Source organism: Rhincodon typus, chromosome 28 (assembly GCF_021869965.1).
Source record: "Rhincodon typus isolate 14 chromosome 28, sRhiTyp1.1, whole genome shotgun sequence".
In the NCBI taxonomy this organism is placed as follows: Eukaryota; Metazoa; Chordata; class Chondrichthyes; order Orectolobiformes; family Rhincodontidae; genus Rhincodon; species Rhincodon typus.
In genome coordinates, this window is record NC_063359.1 from 39,872,631 (window position 1) to 39,882,780 (window position 10,150).

At 49.1% G+C, this 10,150-nt stretch overlaps 1 protein-coding gene across 3 annotated transcripts in view; it reads left to right on the plus strand.

Annotated features, from left to right (window-relative positions):
* The window catches only part of gfi1b (growth factor independent 1B transcription repressor), a 31,959-nt gene that overhangs the window by 15,098 nt on the left and 6,711 nt on the right, over positions 1-10,150 (plus strand). For 2 of the 3 annotated variants that reach the window (XM_048613773.1, XM_048613775.1), the window contains one exon: positions 3,273-8,465. The exons of the other annotated variant lie outside the window; for it this stretch is intronic. In XM_048613773.1, the coding sequence (XP_048469730.1) occupies positions 3,273-3,454 (182 nt within the window). In that variant the 3' untranslated portion in view covers positions 3,455-8,465. Of the gene's footprint in view, positions 1-3,272; positions 8,466-10,150 lie in introns of those variants that run through there. 3 annotated transcript variants of the gene reach the window in all.

Sequence of the window (10,150 nt, forward strand, 5' to 3'; positions counted from 1 at the left end):
CGCAGGGTATACCCCCACCCACACAGGTATGCAGGGTATACCCCCACCCATACAGGGACACATGGTATACCCCCACCCACACAGGTACGCAGGGTATATTCCCACCCACACAGGGACACAGGGTATACCCCCAAACACACAGGTACGCAGGGAAATACCTACAGTCAGACAAGAACATACATAGTTTCCGTGTTTAGAGTGAAGACTGGAGAATAAATAAAATCTTTTATTTACATAGCACCTTTCCTGAGCACCAGCTTTGGAGCCAGTTGCTGTATTATGTTTAAGCAGTCACTGTTGTAATGTCAGGATTGCAGCAGGTCCCACAAGCGCCGAGTTGATTGTAAATTTGGTGTGGAATGTCACTGAGACACATAGTTCAGGAAGTCAGTAGAGTAACTGCCTGGCTCCTCTGGCTGTGGAGGGCACCGATACCTGAAGATCTGCTCCACCCATAGGTCAGCCACAGAATTCCCTTCACCTGAAGGTAGATTGGGGGCCTCCTGTGGTGAACTGGGAGTGTCCCTAACTCTGATCCAGGAGGCCTGGGTTCGAGTCTGACCTGCTCCAGAGGTGTGTAATAACATTCCTGAGCAGGATGATTTGGAAAATATCTCACTGAAAGTTGTGGGTCCAGACACCTGGGTTCAGAAATGCAGCCTGACACAGCATGTACTGGAGGAGTGATGGGTATTTGAATTGTGTGCAGGTAGTAGATGTTAACATGTGTGCCCTACTCAATAAAAACAGACTGGAACTGGTTGTGTGGGATTCTTGGTGCATGTTCAGAACGTATATTTCTGTAAGTAAAAGCTTATGAAGGTAACAAAAACAGAAGTTGCTGGAAAAGCTCAGCAGGTCTGACAGCATCTGTGAAGGAAGAAACAGAGTTAACGTTTCGGGCCTGGAACTCAGTTCGGAGGAAGGGTCACCAGAGCAGAAACGTTAACTCTGTTTTTCTCCCTTCACAGATGCTGCCAGACCTGCTGAGCTTTTCCAGCAACTTCTGTTTTTGTTCCTGATTCACAGCGTCCGCAGTTCTTTCAGGTTTTTAGCTTATGAAGGTAAAACAGAGATGGATTCGGTTCTCCTTGCCTGGCTTTCTGTAATTAATTCCCTCTTTTTGGAATGAGAAGTTAAACTTTGGCCCTGTCGACCATCTGAATCAATGTCAGTGATCTCATGGCTGCTACCTCGGAGAAGAGCAAGGAAATTGACGTCAGCACAAACAGCAATAGGCCCACTTGGCCTTTTGGGTCGGGTCCACTATTCAATAAGATCAGGGGCTGATACGATTTTAACCTCACTCTACATCCCTGCGTATCTCTGATAATCAGAGAGTCACATGGATCTACCACACAGTAACAGGCCCTTCGGCCCATTAAGTCTGTACCAGTCAACAACAACCACCTAACTATTGTAATCCCACTTCCCAGCACTTGGCCCATAGCCATACAAGTTTATTTGAAATCACAAGCCTTTGGAGGTGACGAAGGAGCAGCGCTCCAGAAGCTTGTGATTTCAAATAAACTATAACCTGGTGTCGTGTGATTTCTGACTTTGTCCCCCCCAAGTCCAACACCAGCACCTCCACATCATGGCCCATAGCCTTGGCATCCCAAATGCACATCTAAATCCTACTTCAATGTGCTGAGGACTTCTGCCTCTCCCACCCTCACACGCAGTGAGTTCCAGATTCCTGCCACCATCTGAGTGGAAAACATTTACCTCGCATCCCTTCTATAACCTCCTGCCCCTTATCTTCAATCTATCCCCCTTCCTGGTGACTGAACCCTCTGTCAAGGGAAAAGTTTCGACCTTTCGTCCCCTTGGTCGTCAAGAATCTGTCTGCTTTGAAAATATATAAAGATTTTGCATCTACTGCATTTTGAGGAAGGGATTCCAAAGATTCTCAACCCTCAGAGAGAAAACATTCCTCATCTCTGTTTTAGAAGGTGCCCCTCCCCTCCTTATGTTTAAATTTTGACCCCTAGTTCTAGATTCTCCCATAAGAAGAAACATCCTTTCCCACATCAACCTGATTACACCCCCTCAGGATCTGATATGGTTCAATTAAGTAACCTCTGATTCTTCTCAACTCCAAGCATGAAGGTAAAGTCACTATAGTCTTAGAATCCCTACAGTGTGGAAACAGGCCCTTTGGCCCAACAAGTCCACACTGACCCTCAGGGCATCCCCACCCAGACCCATCCCCCTATAAACCCACCTAATCTACACCTCCCTGAACACTACGGGCAATTTAGCATGGCCAATCCACCCTAACCTGCACATCTTTGGACTGTGGGAGGAAACCGGAGCACCCAGAGGAAACCCACGCAGACACGGGGAGAATGTGCAAACTCTACACAGACAGTTGCCTGAGGGTGGAATCAAACCTGGGTCCCTGGCACTGTGAGGCAGCAGTGCTCACCACTGAGCCACCATGCCACCCATAGACCACAGGGCTGCTCTCCTATTAGAGAGAGCTGACTGGCGATGGTTTAACCTGGGGGTCACCACACCCTGTGAGAGGGAAGAGGTTGAGAAGGAGAGTCCCTCATGGTAACCTCAGCTGGTATAGAAATCGAACCCATGCTGATGGCGTCACTCTGCATTAGTAGCCAGCTGTCCAGCCAACTGAGCTAAACCCCTGTCCAAAGGTGCTGGCTGAACCTGTTAAGCCTTTACCCATGAGGCAACCTTGATGAGCTGGCCTCGATCTTTATCTCTCAAATAAGGTTAATGAAGGAGATTATGTGGTCACTGTTTCATAGATGTTTGTGGGATCTGCCTGTGCACAAAATGGCTGTGGTGTTCCCTGCATTTGAACAGGGGCTGCGTCTCAAACAACAACTTTGATGGCCCGGCGGCTCAGTGGTTAGCACTGCTGCCTCACAGGGTCCCGGGTTCGATTCCAGCCTCGGGCAACTGTCTGTGTGGAGTTTGCACATTCTCCCCGTGTCTGTGTGGGTTTCCTCCGGGTGCTCCGGTTTCCTCCCACAGTCCAAAGGTGTGGATTGGCTATGCTAAATTGCCCATAGTGCTCAGGGATGTGCAGGCTGGGTGGGTTAGCCATGGGAAATGCAGGGTTACAGGGATAGGGTGGGATGCTCTTCAGAGGGTCAGTGTGGACTTGATGAGCCGAATGGCCTGCTTGCACAGCGTAGGCGTTCTATGATTTTTTAACCGGCTGCGAAGTGCCTCGGGAGGTTGCGTGAGGGGAGTCCGAGCTCTGTTTGTTTCACTGGGTCTTTCTCGTGGTTTGTTTCCAGGAGAGAAACCTCACAAGTGCCAGGTGTGTGGGAAGTCATTCAGCCAGAGTTCCAACCTGATCACCCACAGCCGCAAGCATTCGGGCTTCAAACCTTTCGGCTGCGAGCTCTGCGCCAAAGGCTTTCAGCGGAAAGTGGACCTCCGGCGTCACCGGGAGACCCAGCACGGTCTGAAGGCATAGGAACGGTCAGCGATCCCGCACCTGTCAGGGTGGCACTGTAGAGCCAGCTGGCAGCACCCCTTACCCTGCGTGTTCTCACACCTAATACACATGGCTGTGGGGGAGAATGACACTCGGGGTCTTATTTCAGGGCAGAGTGGCAAGGCAGAGCTGGAAGTGGGGGGAGACCATGGTGTTGTGGTCGTGTCAGTGATCCCTGACCAACATCCAGACCTGGGTTCAAATCCCACCACCCCCACCACAGCTGGTGGAATTTAAACTCAACTGATGATCACCTCTGTAACAGCATCAATTGTTGTGGAAGCCCTGTCACTGATTCACTAAAGCCCTTTACCGGGGGGCGAAATCTGCCATCCTTACCCAGCCTGGCCTACACGTGACTCCAGACCCACAGCAACAGGGCTCACCCCTAATGGCCCTTTGAAATGTTCTGCAGAGCCACTCTGTTCAAGGGCAGTTAGGGGGAGGGTCACGAATACTGGAACATCTGATCCCTCTGTGCTGCCGCCTGTCCTCACCTTTTCTGTCATTACTTCGGGGATGGCCTGTGTGACTTCGGTTAACGTTACTGCAATCAGAAATCCCCCATACCACCCGCAACAGAGCGGTCACTTTATCACAGATTGACTCTCATCACTCTCAGGCCACCACCTTCCTCTCTAACCTCACAATCTCCATCAGTGCCTAAAACCCCTCAACATCTCTGCAATTCTCTACTCTCTGACCTCTTGTGTATTGCACAGTTCCTTTGCTCTCTCAGCAGTGTTGACCCTAAGCTTTGCAATCCTCTCCCTAAACCTCTCCACCCATCTCTCTCCACTTTTAAGACACTCCTAAAAATCTACCTCTTTGACCATGGACTAAGTTTGTGGTAAGCTGTACTAATAGCGTCTTCTTTTTAATTTGCTCAGTGTGAAAGTTTCTCTGGTTCCACACCTGTTGGAAACACCATGGGATATTTTATTATCTTCAAGATGGGCTGCTCAGTGGTGAGCACTGCTGCCTCACAGCACCAGGGACCCAGGTTCAATCCCACCCTCGGGCAACTGTCTGTGTGGAGTTTGCACATTCTCCCTGTGTCTGCGTGGGTTCCCTCCGGGTGCTCCGGTTTCCTCCCACAGTCCAAAGATGTGCAGGTTACGATGGATTGGCCATGCTAAATTGCCCGTAGTGTTCAGGGATGTGTAGATTGGGGGATGCTCTGTGGACTTGTTGGGCCAAAGGGCCTGTTTCCACGCTGTAGGGATTCTATGGTCTAAATGCAAGTTGTTGTTGCTGATTAACTTAAGTCAAACCGATCCAGAAGGTACTGAATTCTGAAGCAGTCATTCTGGACTTGAAACTTTAACTGTTTCTCTCTCTCCAGATGCTGCCAGACTTGCTGAGCCTTTCCAGTACTTTCTGACTTTGTTTCCAATCTTCAACATCTGCAGTTATAGAGTCATACAGCTCTTTGTTTTAATTTATTAAGAATGTTCCTGGGTTAGGCACTCAGTGAATGATGGTGTGGAAGGGTCAGGGGGCATGGGGTGGCCTCAGTGCCGCTGGGCGTGTGGAGGGGGTGGGGACATGGTATGAATTGGGGGTTTGTGCTCTCAGACGCCGTTCCATGGCCTGTGCAGCCTGAACATCGATGGAGGGTTGAGGAAAGGAACAGAATGGTTTCAGAGAAGATAACTAACTTTGCGTTGGAAACCTTTCTTTAATTCCAGTGTTTCCTTTTATGTACATGAGCACAATATTAGACAAAAGAAAACATAGAATCTAGAGCAGGAGGAGGCCATTCGGCCCCTCGAGCCTGCTTTGCTATTCAATTGGACCATGGCTGATCATCCAACTCTTTATAGCCTGTTTCTGCTTACCCCCAGATCCATACTCAGTGACCCCCCCCGCCCCCAACTTCCACAACCTTTTGTTGGGTAAGAATTTCACAGATTCACCAGCATCTGAGTGAAGAGATTCCTCATGTCACTCCTCAGTGGTCTACCCTATATCCCCCTGAGACGGTGTCCCTGGTCCCTGAGGTGCTGGAGAGGAGTCACTGGACTCGAAACATAAATGCTGTTTCCTCTTCATGGATGCTGCCAGACCTGCTGAGTTTCTCCAACATATTTGTAATTTTGTTTGTCCCTGGTTCTTGACTCCCCGACCAGCGTAAACATCCTCCCTGCACCTCATGTGGCCAATTCCTGGTAAACTTCTTTATTTTGCAATCAGACTGTACAGGACAGAAACAGGCCATTTGCTCCAAATGGGCATGCTAGGCTTGGGTGTTTATGTCACATCTAAGCCTGCTAGCTCTCCTTTATCTCACCCTAACATACCCCCTTCGATACATTCCACTCTCCCTGATGTAGTTATTCAGCCTCTCCCCATACAGTATTCACTTCACCCACTCCTTGTGGAGGGGGGTTGGGGGGGACATCCACATTCTTGTCACTCTCAGCATGAAGAGGTTTCTGCAGAATTCCTAACTGGATTTATTAGTGACTGTCTGATACTTGTGACTCCTAGTTTTAATCTCTGCCATTAGTGGAAATGTTCTTTCTCTCTCTCTCTCTCTCCATCTAACCTGTCAAAGTCTTAGTGAAAACCTCTATTACGTTGCCCCTCAGGTTTCTTTTCTCTTCAGAAGGCAACTCCAACTTGTTTATATTTTCCTGACGGTGATAAACCTCGCAGGCTGGTGTCATCCTCAAAAATTCTCTTCTGTTGCTACAGGATTTCTATTCGAAGAGTAGTTTGTTACTTTCCTGGGTTAAAGCATTCTGCGCCCAGTCATTTGGACTGTTCCAGTGTAACTCCTCGTGGGGAATGAAGACCTATCTTACTCCAGCACTGGGGAGGGGTGGAATTAGCAAAGGGTGCAGCTTGGAAGGAGGCCATTCACCCCATTGTACCTGTGCTAGCTCTTGTCAATATTCCAGCAATTTGAAAGTTGCTATGTTTTCACAGCGTCATGTGTTGCTGTGTCATTAGAGAAAGCAATGACCAGAGGTGAATTTAACCTGAGGGTGCCTATGCCTTGAGTTGGTGGAGGGGTAGGGTTGAGAAAGCAGGTCCTTCAGGATGACCTTAGTCACTCCAGAAATCGAACCCATGCTGTTGGGGGTTACCCTGCATTGCAAACCAGCTGTCCAGCCAACTGAGCTAACCCTTACCCCTAACTATTTCTCCAATTCCCTTTGGAAAGTCACTATTGAATCTGCTTTCAGGCAAAACACACTCTGGGTCACAACATCCTGCTCCCCCTCTTTTTAAGCTGATTGGTTTAAATCTGAAAATCACAACAGGTCAGGCAGCATCCATGGAGAGAGAGCAAGCTAACGTTTCAAATCTAGATGACTCTTCATCAAAGCTGGTAATCAGAGCTCCGATGAAGAGTCATCTAGACGTTAGTGAAACGTTAGCTTGCTTTCTCTCCACAGATGCTGCCTGACCTGCTGTGACCTCCAGCACTTTTTGTTTTCAGTACAGATTCCAGCATCTGCAGTCACTTGCTCCTGTATTGTATTTTAATTCTGTGTCCTACGGTTTCCTACCCTCCCAGATCCCTTGGGGATGGTGGACTGGACCTTACTGATGTTGCAGCATGGAATCCTCTCCCCAGCTCCACCAACTTGCCATCTAATCCCAAGACTCCTGGGCCCAGGGGACTCCCAGAGATACCAAGATGAGTTGGAGGCCCATTCCCTGATGGCAGTGCGGGTGCACTGTGACTCTTTGGGAGAGGTCCTGAAGGGGACGCCCAGTGAAGGCACCTCTTTATTTCTCCCGCCACTCTGTTAAACATTCTCAGCAGTGAGCAGGCAGCTGCTGGTCTCTGAGACTGTGACTCTCCCTGGACGCTGGCAAATGAATGGAGCCAACCCTGTATTACTGGGCAGGGTAAGCCTAACCGTGCCAGGATGCTGCTGAGGGTCTGACCTGTGAAACTGCTCCCCCTCCAATCCCTGTCCTCCACCCCACCTCCCCGTCCCCCTCCCCACCAATTCCCAGGTGAGAGAAATGCCAAAAGTTTATTCAAGATGGTGACAGAGCGGGAGGAAAGGATGCACTCAGCGCTGTAGGAAGGAAACTGACCGTGCCCCAGGACACAGTCATGGTGTGACACTGATGACACTAAATCTCCAGGATTACAAGAGCATCTCCAGAAGTTGGCTTAGACTAGGTTCCAGGGCACTGTCGAGAGACCCAAACCCGGGCAAAACTCAGCTCAGGGGCTGTCAAGGAAATTGTATTTTTTTTCAGAAAATTCTTTTTGAATACTTTTCCTTGTCATATCAGACCTGGTAAGTCAAGCCCTCTTGGTCAACAGTCAAGATTCCTGGAGTCCCTACAGTGCAGAAAGAGGCCGTGCAGCCCATCAAAATCTGCACCGACCCTCGGAAGAGAATCCTGTCCAATCCACCCCATTCCCCATAACACCACATGGCTAACCTACCTAAACTGCACATCCCAAAACACTACAGGCCAATTGAACATGGGCAATCCACCTAGCCTGCACGTCTCTGGACTGTGGGAGAAAACCGGAGCACCCGGAGGAAATCCACGGAGACACGGGGAGAGTGCGCAAACTCCACGTAGACAGTTGCCCGAGGGAGGAATCGAACCTGACCCACCAGGCTGCTCTGATATTCAGAACAATCGTCCAATGGACAGCTGAGAATTCCATTCCCGTTCTGACTGGCTGTGGGTGCTGTGAAAATGGACAGGCAAGCAACCGATAGTGAACGTGTTGGGTGGAGGGAAAATTGGAGACGAAGAAACCGCCAGGACAATGTCCAATGACAGTTGACTGGGAAGAGGGTGGGAAAGCGGATGTGAGGAATTTCGGATCAGCCATGTTCCTGTTGAATGGTGGAGCAGGTTCGAGGGGCCAAACAGCCTCCTTCTGTTCTTATTCCTTACGGTCTTGTTCCTATGCTGAAGCTTCCTTAATGGTTGTTTTGCCTCTTTCTGTTTCTGATGCCGGATGAAATTTATCGAGAATAAATTCTTGCTGAATCAACAGGTTTTCAGTCAAATTCTTTACCTCAGCATTACTCCGATAATGTTGATTTTTCTGACCAGTCCCTTGGGGTTCTGCGGTGTAACCTCCTGACCTATAAACTGAAAGTTGGTACCATCTTTGCCAGAGTGGAATCGCTGTACTGTACCTTACTGGGAGAACGGGTCCCTGCGGCTATTCGACAACAGCAGCTTTTGTTCAATAGCAGGTGGGCACAGACTTTACTGGCATTTGGTGTGTTGTGATACCAGGCAGGTGCCAGCAGTGAGTCTCCTTCTTGCTTGTGAATTGGAAGGTCACGGAGATGCATGAAAAGACCCTTCGGCCCATCAAGTCTGTGCTAATCAAAAATAACCACCAAATTATTCTAATCCCATTTGCCAGCATTTGGCCCAGTGTACCTTGGCATCACAAATGTACATCTAAGTGTGTCTTCAATCTGGTTGAGGATTTCTGCCTCTCCCACTCTTACAGGCAGTAAATTCCAGATTCCCACCACCCTCTGGGTGAAAAACCTTGCCTCACATCCCCCTCTAAACTTCCTGCCCCTTACCTTAAATCTTCAGACGCATTAGAGACACGTGAACAGGCAGGGGATAGAGGGATACAGATCACGTGCAGGCAGATTAGAATAGAATCGTGGCCAACACAGACATGGTGGACCGAAGGGCCTGTTCCTGTGCTGTACTGTCTTATGTTCTCTGCCCCCTGGTCACTAACCCACTATCAAGTGGAAAAGTTCCTTCCTGTCTATGTCCCTCATAATGTCATACATCTCAATCATGTCCCCTCTCAATCTCCTCGGCTCTAAGGAAAACAACCCCATTCTGTCCAATCTGTCTCCATCGCTGAAACTCTCCAGCTCAGACAACATCCTGGTAAATCTCCTCTGCACCCCCTCCAGTGCTATCACATTCCTCCCACAATGTGGGTTCCAGAACTGCACACAGTAATTCTACAGTCCCAGCATCGCCTCCCTGCTCCTCAGCTATATACCTTGGCTAATAAAGGAAAGAATCCTGAATGCCTTCTTAACCTGTGTATCCACCTGTCCTGCCACATTCAGGAATTGGTGGGTGTGCACACCAAGGTCCCTCTGATCCTGGGCTCAGCTTCTGGGGTTGAATCCCACTCCGTTCTAGAGTGTGAAACCCAAGCCTGGCACTCCAGTGCGGTGCTGTCAGAATACTGCACTCTCTGAGGTACCATCTTTCAGGTGAGGGGTTCAAGCAAGCACACATACAGTTGGTGAGTTCTGCTGGATGCCAAAGATCCCATAGCACAATCTGAAAGAAAAGTAGGGGGATTCTGGCCAATAATTCCTCAATCAGCGTCACATTTCTGTTCACTGTGTGAAATTGAGTTACTGCATTTCCTACTTTACAACAGTGTCAACACTTCAGAAGTGAGTGGTAAAGCAGGCAGTCCTGAAAAACACAGTTTATTTATTTTAAAAAAGGAGAGATCCGGGTAAAGAGTGAGAGTTTGCAGCTAGTGTTAGAGGTGTGCCTTAATCTCGGTGTCTGAGTAAGGTGGACAGGAAACATCAAACTAGGTTCCGGCTTTGGGAGGGTTGGGGGGGGGTGCGGTTGTGTATGTGTGTCTGTGATTGTATGAGGTGTGTGTTTGGGCTTTGTGTGGGTGCCCGCGTGAATATGTGTGTGTGTGTGTGTGTGTGTGTGTGT